This window comes from Ostrea edulis, chromosome 3 (genome assembly GCF_947568905.1).
Source record: "Ostrea edulis chromosome 3, xbOstEdul1.1, whole genome shotgun sequence".
Classification (NCBI taxonomy): domain Eukaryota; kingdom Metazoa; phylum Mollusca; class Bivalvia; order Ostreida; family Ostreidae; genus Ostrea; species Ostrea edulis.
Window position 1 is genome coordinate 86992288 of NC_079166.1, and position 16815 is coordinate 87009102.

The 16815-nt window shown below is 37.4% G+C and overlaps 1 protein-coding gene across 1 annotated transcript in view; it reads left to right on the forward strand.

Moving 5' to 3' along the window:
• The window catches only part of LOC125656640 (uncharacterized), a 187703-nt gene extending 171510 nt beyond the window's left edge, over positions 1-16193 (forward strand). Inside the window, exons 13-14 of the mRNA XM_056159300.1 lie at positions 10806-10981; positions 14077-16193. Coding sequence (XP_056015275.1) covers positions 10806-10981; positions 14077-15285 — 1385 coding nt within the window. The 3' untranslated portion in view covers positions 15286-16193. The remainder of the gene's footprint in view (positions 1-10805; positions 10982-14076) is intronic.
• Positions 16194-16815: the final 622 nt, after the last annotated feature.

Consider the following 16815-nt stretch of genomic DNA (forward strand, 5'->3'; position numbering starts at 1 on the left):
ACTTTGTCAGTTGATATTTCTTGGGTTCTCAAAATGTGTAAACCAAAAAGTAGGTCACATTGACCTACTGTTTTTGAATTCTTGGGATTTAACTAAAGATTTAGAATACTAAGAGGCTAAGAATAGAATTGGTGGTGTTGTACAATTTATCAGAAGAGCGATTCTAGGCCCTTGGGCCTCTTGTATAAATGTTGAATGTATAACGAAGGAACAATCAACACTTACGTTTACGTATGAGTTCGTCATAAGTTTGACACAGGAATCACTGGAACTGACTACATCCCGGTTAGGCAGCAAACGTTATATCACTGAGCTACGATGAGAGCTTAGTAATAGAGAAATGGATTCAAACATTTCAGTTGAGCATCACTGAAGAGACATTATTTGTCGAAATGCGCATATGGTGCATCAAAATTGGTACCGTATAAGTTTTACACTATGACCCCTTCGTCGAAGGCTCTGCTGGTGGACTGTTAGTCCCAGAGAGTCTCTAAGCCCAGTAGCTAAGTACTGAATAGTGGCAGATTTAAAAGGGGCATGGTAATTGCACTCCCTCTCTCTTTTGTGTATCATTTTAATATTAAAAAATAAGTCATTTTGGGCTCTTCACCCATACCTTTCTGAATGGTCAACAACTCGACATTCAAACCTGGGTTGCACCCCCTTTTGAAAATGTACGAAATAACATCAGCTGTCGAACTCTTATGAGGTGATAAAAAGTTTGTGCTCTAATATTTTTCTGTGCTTTGGTTTGGTTAGGTTCATAGCATGGACATCTCAACGTTGCATTATCAGTGTACAAGTAATTTGTCGTATGACATTCATTTTACCGGAAACTTAATTAGATTTGCAGTTTAATGGCGTTTATTTTATTTTTATATCTGAAGTAAAGTTGAGATTTAATTTCTGTGATACTTCTAAGTATAATTCAACATTAAATCTGAATTAAACGTGAAAGTTGATGTAAACTGTAGATTTAATGAAATTTAATTTTATTAAACGCCGCTTTTCATACAGTGAATATTAAAGTAAAGATTAATCATCAACAAATAAATAATCAATGAAACAATCCATTATCTTAGCAGATTCAACAAGGTAATCTTATAAACTACAAAATCACACAACTTCTTCTTACCTAAAAACAACAAGACTTCGTCAGAATTTAGCGAAGGAATTCTGACGACTTTTCGCCTTGTGCGCGTTTTTATACCGCCTATTATTATTCTTAAATAACTCCTATCCTAATAAGGGGATTCAGCATTCTCATTTCTCTGGCTCTATGTGAGAAGCTATTAATTTCTAAACTGACCCCAGTGGTCAGTTAGTGCATCCTTACCCACTAACCTCGTACACAAGTTATTTATAACATCTGTGCATTATCTATTGATCAACCTACAACTGTCCGTAATTACTGTCGGCTTGCCGTGTTTACTCAATAATGCTTATCGCTCCATTATATTTATTTATCAACAAAATGCAAAGATAATCAAGCTATATCATTTCCATTCAGAAAATATATGATTTCATTTACACTGAAATATTCATTATGATATAGTTGTCGGTAGAAAGGATTTAGACTTGAGTATTTTTCAATTTTTCGAAGGAAGGTACGAGAAGAAAGACGTGGATAATTTTTTTGTTGGAGTAAGAACTTTACCTTAAAAACAATCAGTCAGTCACTTTCTCACAAACCGCTTGGACAGAGACCCTAATAAACTACGAGAAAATTTTGAAGCTATACGCACTGGTAGGCCTACAGCATACATTATGTTTTGGTCTTTAAATTCAATACACACTCGGATCAACTGACCTTCACTTTGTAAAAATATATACAATGTAACTTGACGTGCTCTCATTTTCTACCAACTGGTAGATATACAAAATATTATGATACAAAAAAAATGAACTTTTAATTATATAAGTAATTTAATATTGTATTCCCTAACTTTATATTGAATTATGAAATTATTTCCTTATTGAACTCGTTTAATCTGTCCAGAGTGCATCAGTATAACGCCATGCTCCCCCTTCCTATAACGACGGTCTGATCATAATTCAAAAATAATAAGATTCCTTTAACAAAATAAAATAATGTGATTTTCACTTTAAATTTGATTATTTTTATTGATTGTGCTTTGTTTTTCATTTTTTCTGAAATGCACCCGTGGCAGTAGCTTGGCTTAGGGCCTAGTTGTCAACAATGTAACGTATTACAATTTGTCTAATCCAAAAATAAATAATGATTGCAGTGATTATTTTAGAAAAACAGCGCAAATTACAGATGTATCAAGGAATAACATTACCAAACAGTTTATAGACAGCGACTCATATAAACATTATTTACTCCCAATATTGCCGCCGATTGCATACTCGCTTTCCTCGTTTTATCACCGATTCCTGTCCAAAAATAACACTGTACAACCACTATAATAATAAACGGCATTTATTTGTTTTGGCGCTCTTGGCCGCGGTGATGGTTGGGGGCTATCACAGAGCCGCCCCCTCAACAATCAATCAATCAATCAAATGTGACGGCCCCAGATGGGCGAATTGCGCACTGGGTAAACGTAAGTGCACAACGTCACCAAATGCAAATACAATAAATCAATCAATAATACAAGAATTAAGATATTAAATCAATCAATCAATAGTCCGACAATTCAATGTCAACAACAATTCAATCATTCAATCAGCAATTCAATCATCAATCAATACTGCAAATTTTCAAGTTCATGGCATGGAGCTGCAGAATATTGGGTGTACTCCTCCATTTGAGTTGGGGTGCGCCGAAACGCATACCAAAAAAGTACCGCGACGAATATAGGACTTGGAACGGTAGATCAACCTGAAAAAGAACCAAAAACAAGCAGCAGTATGGTGCACAGAAAAAGGGGGTGGGAGTGGTGGGATTTTAAAGTGATATGGATAGAATTGATGCTGCACCAAATTAATGACCACGCCGTTTGGAAGAATGTTCCAGAAAGGACGTGACGTGTACGTGTCAATATATATTAGACTATTGCAGAATTAAATTTCCCGGAATAAATAAGAACCCTCCCCCCTCTTTCCCTTTTAGTAAAAACTGACAAGGATACAGTTACGGAGATAAATGCACATATCCAAGACAAGCGTGGATATGCGATATTATCACCGATTCCTGTCCAAAAATAACACTGTACAACCACTATAATAATGAACGGTATTTATTTGTTTTGGCGCTCTTGGCCGCGGTGATGGTTGGGGGCTACCACAGAGCCGCCCCCTCAACAATCAATCAATCAATCAAATGTGACGGCCCCAGATGGGCGAATTGCGCACTGGGTAAACGCAAGTGCACAACGTCACCAAATGCAAATACAATAAATCAATCAATGATACAAGAATTAAGATATTAAATCAATCAATCAATAGTCCGACAATTCAATGTCAACAACAATTCAATCATTCAATCAGCAATTCAATCATCAATCAATACTGCAAATTTTCAAGTTCATTGCATGAAGCTGCAAAATATTGGGTGCACTCCTCCATTTGAGTTGGGGTGCGCCGAAACGCCACTTGCACGTGCCACACACGCCCGTGAAACAGGAGCGTTTGTGGGACTGCAACCGCCACCAAGAGAGTGACCAGAACCGTGGTGACGGCGGCAGTACGCCAACTCAAATGGTCACCGCTAACCAGATTGCCGCAAATCGAAACAGGTCTAAGGACACGCATTAACCCTGCCACTAATGAAGGTTTCAAGGGCACCTTGTAGATTATTGAGAAATAAGTCATTCCCGAGCTGTGACAGATGCACACCATCAGAATGATACAGGTGAACGGGCTTAGCTTCAAATTGTGTGTGTTTGATGAACGCCCCACCCTTTGAAGCTATTAGCCTAATACCCTCCCTGTTAATTCTTGCTCTGTCGTTTTCCATTGCCTGTATCCGTGTAGAATAACGCCAACTAAATCTAGGTAGCAGTGAGACCACACTAATTTCACACTAGGAAAAAGTTTGGTTATTTCTAGTACAGCAGACTGAAGAAGTCTGACCAGTGACCACAGGTTGGTACGGTCTAGGTTGTTTGCCCCACAATGAACAATGATAAGATCAGGAATATCTTGCACCTGCTGTAATATTTTAAGTTTCGGCACCAATTCGTATAAATTCATACCCCCGTAACCTTGCCACCAAATGGTCGTGTTTGGAACGTTAAGGTTTGGTCCCCCTGTCCTGGATCTGGCAGCCACTGCTGCTCTCTTAATAATGGAGGATCCAACAATCCACACTTTAATTGTACCTATGAAAAACTTAGTGAATGTTAGGCATGCAAATACCCAAGGCATATGAACGTTAAGAGATTAGCGAATATATGACTGATATGCAACATATTTCCATCGACCTGCCGCTTGAATAACTTCGCCTGACATGCCTTGTTGTGCGAGTGTAGTTGCTGCACCAATGCGAAACGAGTGGGATTTGAAGTGCCTACTGTCTATCCCCGCTAAATTAAGCGAGCGTGACAAGACTGAGGTAAACTGTAACGAGCAAGAGGCTGACCAGAGTAATGACAAAATAATGGCCCCGCTTTCGGTGCCCTAACCTCCATATAATCGTGCATGGCCTGTATTGGGCAAGTATTTCCGGTCATCTTATGTACTGTCAATGTGGTGCCCCTACTTAATTGGTCAGTTTTCGAATATCTAATGTGAATTGTTAAATAGTTAGTGTGCAGGGAAATGTCCCCAGTATGTAAAACCCGATCCACAGAATTGCCCTGTGACAAAGCAAATTCCCCTATCCTAAGCAAGGCATTAAAAGCTAGTGAGAATGATGTTTTAAATAGAAGGGTCTTATACGTGTTAGAGTATACCACCTGTAGTTTATTTATGATTAGTTTCAAAATGCCCAATGTGATAGGTACAGTACCCGCAACGTTATTCTTGACATGATAAACGATAGAACACGATACACGCACGATAGGATAGGATACACGAACGATACGATAGGATACACGCACGATACGATAGGATACACGATAAACCTGATAAACGCAAAACACGATAAACGATCTTCACGATAAACGGAAAACCTGATAGAAATGTTGTAAATTTAGAAACGGTTTAGACGGAACGAAATTTTATACCTACAACATAATTACATTATGTTTACATTATGTTGATAATAATATTGAAGGATTTCAATGTTCATTATATACCTACATTACGGACAAAGCGGATTTCTTGTTTCCCGCGTTCTCGCGATGAGAAAAAATCTAACGTGGTAATCTATAGGTAACTCAGGAAAACCGCGTTCTCATCGCGGGATGACTATCAGCTACCTGTCCCCGTCGCGGTAACATTTGTTTAAAACATTGATCGGTTTTGTATCATATAATTTCTTTAATCCACGGTCGTACGTTTTTTTGTTTTTTTTAATGCCATCACAGCTAAAATTTAAAAAAAATAATAAAATATATACGGCATTGAATTCATTATTTGATATCTATATGAATTTTATCAGCCAATGATTCTAAAACTTATATTGTCACCTAATGTTTAATATATAGATTATACAGGGAATTAACTAAATGTAATATAATGTAGTGATATCATGCTTCAGTAGCTCTCTTATGCTAATGTATATTACCTTGAGTATGAAATAAAACCAAGTAATATTGTGCGTGTAGCGAGGAGGGGGTTATTTTGCATCAAGCTCTAAGTTCACGGCTCATTCAACATCTCAAGTTATTTTCATAACGACCGCTTTAAAACAAATCAACCGCACTACACCTGTTAGATATTTTTACACTATGATTGATAATTGATAGTCATAAGTAATTGGAACATATTTATTTGAATTGATATTTTGTTAACAAAACATAAATATACTGTTTAAAAAACATAAACAAAAACCGGCTTGTTTTAAATTCGCAATTTTGAAACGCTTAGTGTGTAAAAAAAATTCAAATAATCATCAAAACCAACATAAATTTCCAGTATCTACACGTACGAGTATTGGTACATGTGTACATGTACAAGGTATATAAAAAAAACAAAACAACGATGACAGCGGAATCGTGCCCAGTTGAGCAGAATTTTGGGGGATGCAACACCCTTGCACCCTTTTAAAACTTAATCTTCTAAATGTGTGAAATACAATGTCCCTGAGAATGTTAGCTGTCAAAACACGGGTGATACACAAAATCAGATATAAGGACGCGCACAAGTTCAGCAGTTGCTATATAAGTAGCATACACGTGGAAAAAAAATCGGAAGAAAAAGAACCATTATTAAAATATACATGTATGTGATAAACAATGTAATTTACTGATTTTTCCTTTCAAATCGGAACTCCCTATTTTTCTGTTAGTGTTAATTACAAATAACTGTTTCTAGACAAACAAATGTTTATGAACTTCAGAAGGAGCTTTCAGATTTACTGTGCTCGGTTTACTGTCCTACTTTCCAGACTACTTAGAATTAAATTGTGATAAACTTTCACTCTCTCTCTGGACAGACAAATAGCTCTTCTTCTGCCTTAAAATCGACAACTTTATGTTCTCCTTCAAATATACCGTCTTTCCTCGATTCCTAAAAATAGCTTCTTTAACAAAACGAATAAAGGTTTCGGAAAGTATCGTACTTTTTCATTAGATTTTATATACGATCCCGATAGTTTCCGAAGCTACACGATAAACGATTTTCACGATAAACGGAAAACCTGATACACGCAAAACACGATACACGATAGACCTGATAAACGCAAAACACGATAGAAAACGGAAAACCTGATACACGATAGGATAGGATACACGCACGATACGATAGGATACACGCACGAAAAGATAGGATACACGCACGATAGAGCACGATAGGAATGTCAAGAATAACGTTGCGGGTACTGTAAACAGGCATCCGATATTGAATTTGTTCGCTTCATACCCTGCAACAATTTCTGCACTATAACATGCTTAGACGGATCCGCATTATAGTGGAGTTTGCAATAAAAACTAATGGCAGAGATGTATGATTTAGCTGTGGATTGCTTGTAACCGTGTATGGATAAATGTGCAATAAATGTATCGATGTGAACATCCGGTGGTGGCCATGTATTAGGTAGTCCCTGAATACTATGGAAATGGTTAAATGCCTGAATACCCACCATATATGCTTGGTTGGTGTTTGCTGACAAGGATGAGTGTAAAAGGCGGCTTATTTCACTTGACAAAGCAGCCTCTGGAACGAAGCTGGGATTAGCTGAGGGTTGTGGTCGGCTGTAGGTGCCAGGTCCCTGAACAAGTCCCACTGCTTGCGAGATATAGAATCAGCAATTTTATTTGTTTTCCCAGGGGTATGCTGGGCTTTGAACTGAATATTGAATTGCAATGTTTGAAGGATAAGTGGTCTAACAAACGACATGACCCGATGTGACTTAGATGACTGTTTGTTAAGAATGTGTACTAAGGCCATATTGTCCACATGAAATAGTATATTTTTGTTTTGCAACCGACTGCCCCATACTGATATGGCTAGCACAATGGGCACACGTTCTAAAAATGTGATGTCTTTCAAGATGGAAGTAATGGCACAATCATGTGGCCATTGAAGGTAGGTCCACTGACCCTGACAATAACACCCGCAACCTAAACTAGATCCACCTGCACTGTCCGTGAACAGTTGTAAAGTGTTCTGGGTAGTCCACTCCCTCTCTGGGAGATACACTACACCATTGAATCCCCTCAAAAAAACTTATCCATGTATTCATGTCTTCATGCATTGAGTGATTGATTCTGATATGATGCGATGGCTTAGTGGAACCAATATTGGCGTTCTAAAATCTACGGTTGAATGCCCTGCTACCGGGTATTGCTTTGCCAAAAAAAAAATTAACTTGCCCACCAGTCTCTGAAGGGTAGATAACTTAATTTTATTTTTCGAGACCCAGAAGAGTAGGAGATTCATGAGTTCGTCAACCTTTTCTCGGGGTATTCTAATTTGCATTTTGATAGTATTAATCTCCAGACCGAGAAATATTAAACAGGTAGTGGGTTGAACAGATTTATCCTGGTTCAAAGGTATTCCCATCTCGACACACATAGACTGAACTGTATGCATAAGGACATGACAATGGCTTGTATGCTCACTGCCTGCAAAAATAAAATCATCCAAGTAATGGTGAACCGTTTCAATCCCTGATTTAGCTATGACCAACCACTCTAAAAATGATGAGAACATTTCAAAAATTTTGCATGAAATAGAGCAACCAAAAGGTAAACACTTATCAATATAGAAACTGCCATTCATATGCAAGCCCAAGAGTTCGAAATCAGCTGGATGAACCCGAATTAACCTGAACGCACTTTTGGTATCAACTTTTACAATGAACGTCCCCTTGCCCAGAAGACTAATGGTTTGGACTACAGTATCGAATTAGGTATACTTAACAGATGTGTGAACCGGGTCGATATGGTGGTTTATACTATTTGACGGTGGGTAAGAAAGATGTGTGATCATGCACCAACCGCCATCTGCCTTCGGAACGACACCTATTGGGGAAACGTGTAAATTATGCAATGGGGGTGGTCAAAAGGACCAAGCATTCGCCCTTCAAGCACCTCTTTATGGATTTTTCTTGCAACACCTCTGTGTGCTCAGTGGCTGATACAAGATTACTACAAAACATTGGCAGTCGAGGACCGGAATACTGCAATCTAAACCCCCGAATTAGACCACTTTTTAATGAAATAGCTGATGTAGTGTTTAGGTATGTGTGGAGATAACTAACAACTATGCTAGTATTTATTGGCGAATTTGCCAGAGCCCATATATCCAGACTGCTGTCTGGTTTGGCTTGGGATAAAGGGTTGTGACTGGTTGCTATTTACCCGAAAGGGCTGATTGTTGTTTGGTCCCCCTGGTTTGCCCGCCTTAGCCTGGGTTTTAGCACAATCACTTGACGGATGGTTGTCGCCACACTTAAGGCAACGGTGTAAATATCTACACTGAATATTGTGGCACGACCCCTTGTAATTATAATCAAAGCACTTGAGATACTGATTTGATGGTGGCTGAGGGGATGGGGTGTTTGAAGGGGTCATGTAAATGAGCCAAAGCTCTGTATCAACCCTGCCCCAGTCCATAGACGGATTAGTTGCCATACGCAAGCGAAACTACTCGTCATAATTAGACCAACCCTGTGACTTTTCTGCCCCCAGTCTAACGTCGTGGACGTACTTTAATAATTGCTGTGTTTTTTCTGGATGAATATATATGCTAGTAAATATGAGGAACGCATCTGTCCAGCGTTCAATAGTAGTGATTTTGTTTGATTGCTTAGGATGTGCAATAATTTGGCCAAATTTGTTGACTGAGAGAATAGATGCTATCTGAGAATTACTGCTGTCAGGTACAAGCAAAGTGGCTAAATTAACAAATTCGCCGTTGACTATTTTATGTTTAGTGTGGTTATCAACATGATATGCCAATGGGGCCTGGTTTGAATTGATTATTGTAGGTAACGGTTGTGGGCCTTGATTAAATTCATTGTGCAAAATATCATTACCTGTACTCGGCGTTAATTCTACCCCAGGCTGCACCCGCTGTGGGGGTTGAAAGTGGTCTTTGGGCTGGACGACAGGTATCTGAGGCTGGACGACAGGTATCTGTGGCTGGACTCCGTCATGTGCTACACTGGGGTCAGCATTACTCCTCCGTGTCCTGCGATTACGCCCTGTCTGTACTGCCTGAGCATGCTGAGACTGGTCCGACGTCATGGATATGGGTGCCGCCTTTCTGTTTTGGTCTTGGGCATATTTTAAAGTGATATGGATAGAATTGATGCTGCACCAAATTAATGACCACGCCGTTTGGAAGAATGTTCCAGAAAGGACGTGACGTGTACGTGTCAATATATATTAGACTATTGCAGAATTAAATTTCCCGGAATAAATAAGACCCCCTCCCCTTTTCCCTTTTAGTAAAAACTAACAAGGATACAGTTACGGAGATAAATGCGCATATCCAAGACAAGCGTGGATCTGCGATAATATTTTGGTATTTACATCGCTATTTGTATGCACTGGTGGCGAAAACATATAAAATTCGGGAAATTTGTCAATAATGATTTAAATGTTGCCGATGGTGAATAAATTAGGCTCGTAAAAGCTGACTTTTTAATAATATCTCGCAGTACTTTCACATTCCGAAGGACGCATGTGACGTCACTGTACTACGTGACTACCTACCTAATTAACGACTTTTTTGAAATCGGGGCTTAGATTTAAGTCTGATTGTGGTTAATTATCGCAAAATTTCGGCGAACGAATTATTAGAATTAATTACTCTAAGCATAAAGAAGACATAATGCATGTAATTTATATACTTTGAAAACATGAGATGTGTCCGTTAATGTTTCCTTGAACTGGTTGAGAATCACAAAATTCACATGGCTTTCCTTTCTAAAAATACAATGAACTGGAATAGGGAGCAGTAACTATCCCTCGAAAGATATGTCCTGTGACCTTGATATAAATCCTGATTTACTGTTCTTGAATAAAGCCACTAAGGGGGTTTTCGAGGGTTAATGATTCTAAACGTATTTACATACATTTAAGTTACAATAGAAAAGAAACAAAATCAATGTCATTGACTAAAATTCCCAAGTTTCTTCCATCGTGTGCAATATTTATGGCGCATTCAGGTCTGACAACATTAAGCTTTAATACGAAAAAGTGATGTCACCGAGTAGTGCTAGCTTCTAAAATACAACAACATGAAATGTATGTGTCTGAAACTTGCAAATTTATTTTTTTCCTCAGATTATTTCACGTTTTGGCTCCAGTGTATACAAACGTACTGTGAAGATGGAGACAGGCCTAATGTTGGTCACGACACGGACACAGTGGATAGACGAAATGTTGGCAAAAACAATGACACAGTGGATAGACGAAACCCAGTGATTCTTATTGCGTCACATAAAGACAAAGCCAAACCGGTAACATTATACAGCATTGAAATGATACATAGCATGGTGCCGTCAACATAAGCAACATTCTTCGTCATAAAAGGGTTCAGTCGTGTATTCCAACTTATTTCAAGTTCAAGTCTACACCCTGTTTTTCCTACAGCTATACTTCTACTATTGCATCCAAACTTTTTAATTAAAAACAAACTTTACAGTGCATAGATATAGACCATCTTATACGAAATCCACCAACATGTTCTTGTTCTTCATCGTCTTTCAACTACAGTCCAGCTGGACATGTCATTACTGGTGATGTTGATATAGTTGAAAATGAGGACCTCAAATCACTTATTCTTAAAGGTCCTAAATACAGAGAACCTCGGTCTTTTAATTGGCGACAGAACTTAATCTCTATTATGAGTTCTGTCGAAGATTATGCCAGACGATGGGCTAAATATGAAAAAGAAGAATTTGATACATTGTCAGAATGGGTTAAAAGCATAAGAGGGATATTAAAATCCCGCATTAGACACATGAAAACAAAAGTACGTACCATCGATCCTTCTGTGTTTAGTAAACCAGAAGTGATAAAAGAATTAGATAGGTTACATGAGGAATATGTTTTGGTTCCAGCTGACAAAGCTAGTAACAACATTGTCTTTGTTTGTAAGGCTCATTATTGCAACGGTATTCTAAACGAACTTGGCATTAATTCCCCTTTTGGTAATCATACTTATACTCCAACTGCCCTTTCAAAAGACGAAATTCTTCAAAACCATCTTTCAGTTTTAGACACATTTAATATTCCAGTCAATGGGTCGAATGAATATGAGTTACCGTACCTATACTGGATTCCTAAAGTACATAAAAACCCTTACAAACAAAGATACATTGCTTGATCCAGTAAGTGCTCTACCAAGCCCCTATCTTTACTCCTCACGAAAATGTTAACAGCTGTGAAGGAGGAACTTCAAACTTACTGTGCGACTACATATGCCAGAAGTGGTGTTAATCAAATGTGGATTCTAAAAAATTCTAAAGAACTTTTAATAAACTTGAAATCACAGATTTTTCCCAAATCAATAGCATTAAAACCTTTTCAGCACTATACACGACCATTCCTCACGATAAATTAAAGACAAGACTTTTTGACATCATAGACAGTTGCTTCTTCAACAAAAACGGAAAACGGAAATATTCATATCTAGTGATCAGTCATTCAAAAACTTACTTTGTTAAACACCACTCTGATTCCACGCACAAGTACTCTGAAGTTGAAATAAAAAAATATGCTAGAGTTCCTCATTGACAATATCTTCGTGGTCTTTGGTGATCAGGTCTTCCAACAGTCTATTGGAATTCCCATGGGCACGAATTGTGCTCCTTTGTTAGCTGACCTGTTTTTATATTCATATGAAGCAGAATTTATTCAAAAACTTCTACGTGAGAAGAAAAAATCTCTCGCTGTGACCTTCAATTCGACTTTTAGATATATCGATGACGTTTTGTCTATTAACAATGATAGCTTTCATTCATATGTCGATTTGATATATCCCTGTGAGCTCGAAATCAAGGACACCACAGAGTCGTCCACTTCTGCTTCATACTTCGATATTTTATTGAAAGTAGACATTAACGGCAAACTGACAACTCAACTGTATGACAAACGGGATGATTTCAGCTTCTCCATCGTCATTTTCCCACATTTATGTAGCAGTATTCCATTATCACCTGCATATGGTGTTTATATATCTCAACTGATTCGATATGCAAGAGCTTGTTCTGGGTATAGTCAGTTTTTAAATCGAGGTAAGCTACTGACAAACAAGTTGATGGTACAGGGATTTCAACAGTCTCGATTGAAGTCAGCATTTCGCAAATTCTATGGTCGTTATAACGATCTAGTTCGTCAATACAACCTATCCTTGGGTCAAATGCTGTCTGACGTGTTTCATACCGATTGTTAAGCCGTTTTTGGCACATTGATTTGACTGCGGATAACTCCGTTTACCTGATCAGGATGTGGGGCTCACGGCGGGTGTGACCGGTCAACAGGGGATGCTTACTCCTCCTAGGCACCTGATCCAACCTCTGGTGTGTCCAGGGGTCCGTGTTTGCCCAACTATCTATTTTGTATTGCTTGTAGGAGTTATGAGATTGATCACTGTTCGTTATCTTCACCTTGCATAGCAGTATAATATTTAGCTCGCTTGATACAAGGAATAAAGAGAGATTTTCTTATCAAAATGTGGCCACCACCTGTCGTCGCTATTGTTATCACTTATCTTTTTCTGGGAAAAAGTCCGGCAGATTTATACCAAACTAGGCAAAACTGTCTTGAAGGAGCGGGATATTAGTTCTCTTGAAGATAACTAATTAAGAATTTTAAAAATATACATTTGAAAACCATTGGGCTAATTTGCTCTAAACATGCTCAACGTATATTTTGACGAGTGACATTCAAATTTGCACAAATGAAATGGCAAGATATTCTAAAGGTGGGATGATCGGCATGTCTTAGATGTTCTTACGATCCGCTTATTCAATTCCAGTTGAAGTTGGCGAACATTATTCTTGGGTAACAATGATGCATATTGCGTAGAATGCTGTCTGACATGTGTGATACCAGTTGTTAGACTCACCTTTACACTAATTTTGATTACGGGTTGTCCCGTTTACCTCATCAATACATGGATCTTGTCGAAAAGGGATTTTAAATCATCCTAGGTACCTCACCCAGTTTCCAGGGGTCCATGTTTGCTTTATTCTGAATTTTGTTTTTTTTGCAGATTGATGAGATTGATCATTGTTTGTTATCTTCACCTTTTTCATCTTATAATTTTCCTCTCTCGTTCATAAAATAGAACAGATGCTTGTCAAACAATGGACAATTTTCTTTAAGTACAACATTACATATGTACCAATAATATTGTTAAAAAGCTCTAAGACGAACTAAATGTAAATGGAAATAAAGCTGTGTTTCAATAATATCAAGTAGGTGTACCACTGAACAACGAATAAAAGTGCCCCTTAGTAATGTAGTTTGTTTAAACCACGATACAGGATAGATACACAATAGGAGTTCGTTTATCGATTGTTATGGTAATTGTTTCTTTCTTTTACAGAAAAAAAATGCTACAAAATTAGCATTCTTCGAAAAATTAAAAAGTTGTATACTACAACAAGCTTTGAAAAACCTTCTGTCACCTGATAAATACTATGAAATTGAATGTCCTCAAGGTTGGTTAACTAAGAAACGAGAAGAAATGATTGAGGAAGTCAAAAAATGTGTTGTTAAAACTGTCCAAAAAATGCCGCATTGGGGAGAAGAAATACCTCTATCATGGGTGGATTTTGAAGACACTCTCAAACAGAAGAAAGCCGAAAGAGTTTGGAAGACATCGACATTGCAGGACATGGGAAAATTACAATCTATGAAAGAGCTAGAGATCGGTGACATGCTTCGATTTTTCCATGAAATTGGACAAATTATCTATTTTCCAGATGAGAAATTGAGGGATGTGATCATAATTGATGTTCAATGGTTCGTTGATGGATTTAAAAACATCATCGCAGATGAAAACCATCTTGCACGAGAGATTAAAGACTGTGATGAAAAGATAGAAAGAGGAATAATTGCAGTGTCAACTTTAGAAAATATATGGGAGAAAGCAGAGGACGAATCTTACAAAAAACATATGCATGAAATTGTTCCATACATGGAAAAACTAGGTTTAATGGTGGAGATCAAAACAAGCAAAGAATTTTACCTCCCAAGTATGAATAGAATAGACACTTTCCCTGTTGATCTAAAGACGATTAATGATGGGCAAAAAACGTCAATTCTCATATTCCATTTCAAAACGTACTTACCACATTTCTTCTTCTTTCGTTTGGTGGTACATTGCTTTAAGGAATGGGATGCTCTCAAAGAGGATATGTTTAGCAAAAATGCAGCCTTTTACAAGGAAAGGGATCACTCCATTGCCATTGCCGTAAACAAAACATCGATCCAATTGCAAGTGTTCACAGAAAGTAAGCAGATGGACCTCCAAACCAACTGCGTTATAGAAATCAGGGAGAAAGTGGAACGTATCATTAGAGAATTAACAGAAACTTTCCATAAACAAGTTACGTATGGCATAGGATATTCTTGCAAAGATATCAAGATTACAGATGAAGACAAAGATTACTTTCTTGTGGAAGATGACATATTACAGATGGGTAGAGGAATTCCTGATCGAATATGCCCTCGGCATCCGAAAGCAGGTGAAAAACACAAGATCAAAATAGATAACCTGCTCCAATTCTGGAATACCACAGGTGGAACATAAGCCATCGCGAAACATTGCAGCAATAACTTCATCATAGACATTTTTTAAAGGAAGAATCTGATTTTCAAACAATTAAAAGGATACAGGAATCATAAAACTTTATTCGTTACAACTTCAGGAAATATTTTGCTTTCCTTTTCCAATCGCTAATTCAAATGAATCACAATTGTCAGTTTTCACGAAGTTGGAAAATCTATTTGCGGTGAGGCAGTCAATCCCATTGACAAACATTTTTTTGTGTACAGCAATCCCTCCATTGTACTTATGGAATCTATAGCAGGCTTTATCATATATGCATTATGTCAAAATATTGATGAATTTAACCAACATGTAGTCATTATAGATTGCAGAAGCTTTACTAATGTTGTTCTGACAATTTATCAAAAGCAACAATCTATATACATGTATATGCTGAAGAACTTTAAAACCGCAACATTTTTCTTTTGAAATGTTGGTCTTGTATTCCATTTCATTAACTTGAAGCATAACGTATTTCTGGTGTATAAACTTTGATAATTAATTTTGCATGTCCATCAAATTATACAGTCATTCTTCTTCCATGAGAGGAAGGGGTAAGGGTAAGCCAAAATTCCGATTCACTAATACCTGACATGTCCACCCTCTGTGTGTATGACGGTGCGTAGGTGACATTCCATTGACTAGCAATGGTCTGAATGTTTCTTTAAGGAATATCTTGCCATCTTTCTAACAACGACCTATCTGATTATTCTGCATTATGCGGTCAAAGCTGGTGCCTGTCAACATGTTTACCAAGCTCATCCGAGGCATTGAGGTATGATAACATGACGAATCAATCAAGGACATCGGTTGTAATTTCTTTGAATGGATACCCTTTCCCGATCTCCAATATGTGCACATGCAATGTCCTGCTGAAAAAAAAAAACAAACTAATGTACAAAACTCTTATAATTGTGTATATTCAGCGACGTCTGTAAATTCATTGAAATTCATTTTTACTGTGATTTTGTTGTAAAGCAATGCTTCATTTTATCGATGTAGAGGATGCATACAAGCTGCATGTAAAGTTGTGTTTTATTGAAACATTTGCTACAATTTGTGTTGCGGTCATACATTTATTTAGGTATAGATGAGTGTCATGGAGCTTTTTGTTGACAAAGTAATGCATTTTTCAAGTTGAAAACGATAATTGCACTTTGACGTCATTCGAGAGTTTATGTATATTGCGCACATAGGTTATAACGATACATAATTAGATTTAGATGTAATATTTGTTTCTGTGTTTGCAATTTGTACCTCTGTAAATGTACACTTATCTAAACACACCTATATTCGTTATCTGTTACTCCATGGTTAGTTGTAATGATATTGTTCCTTGTTATGAGAACCATATCAACTTTTGAATGTTTTATGTAATGATTCGCTATATTTCAATTACGTTGTATTTGCTGTTATTATCTTACCTACATGTACAAATTTGCATACTATTTTGTATCTGTGTATCAGTTTTGAATCAATATAAATAATCCGGAGACAATTGATATATAACAT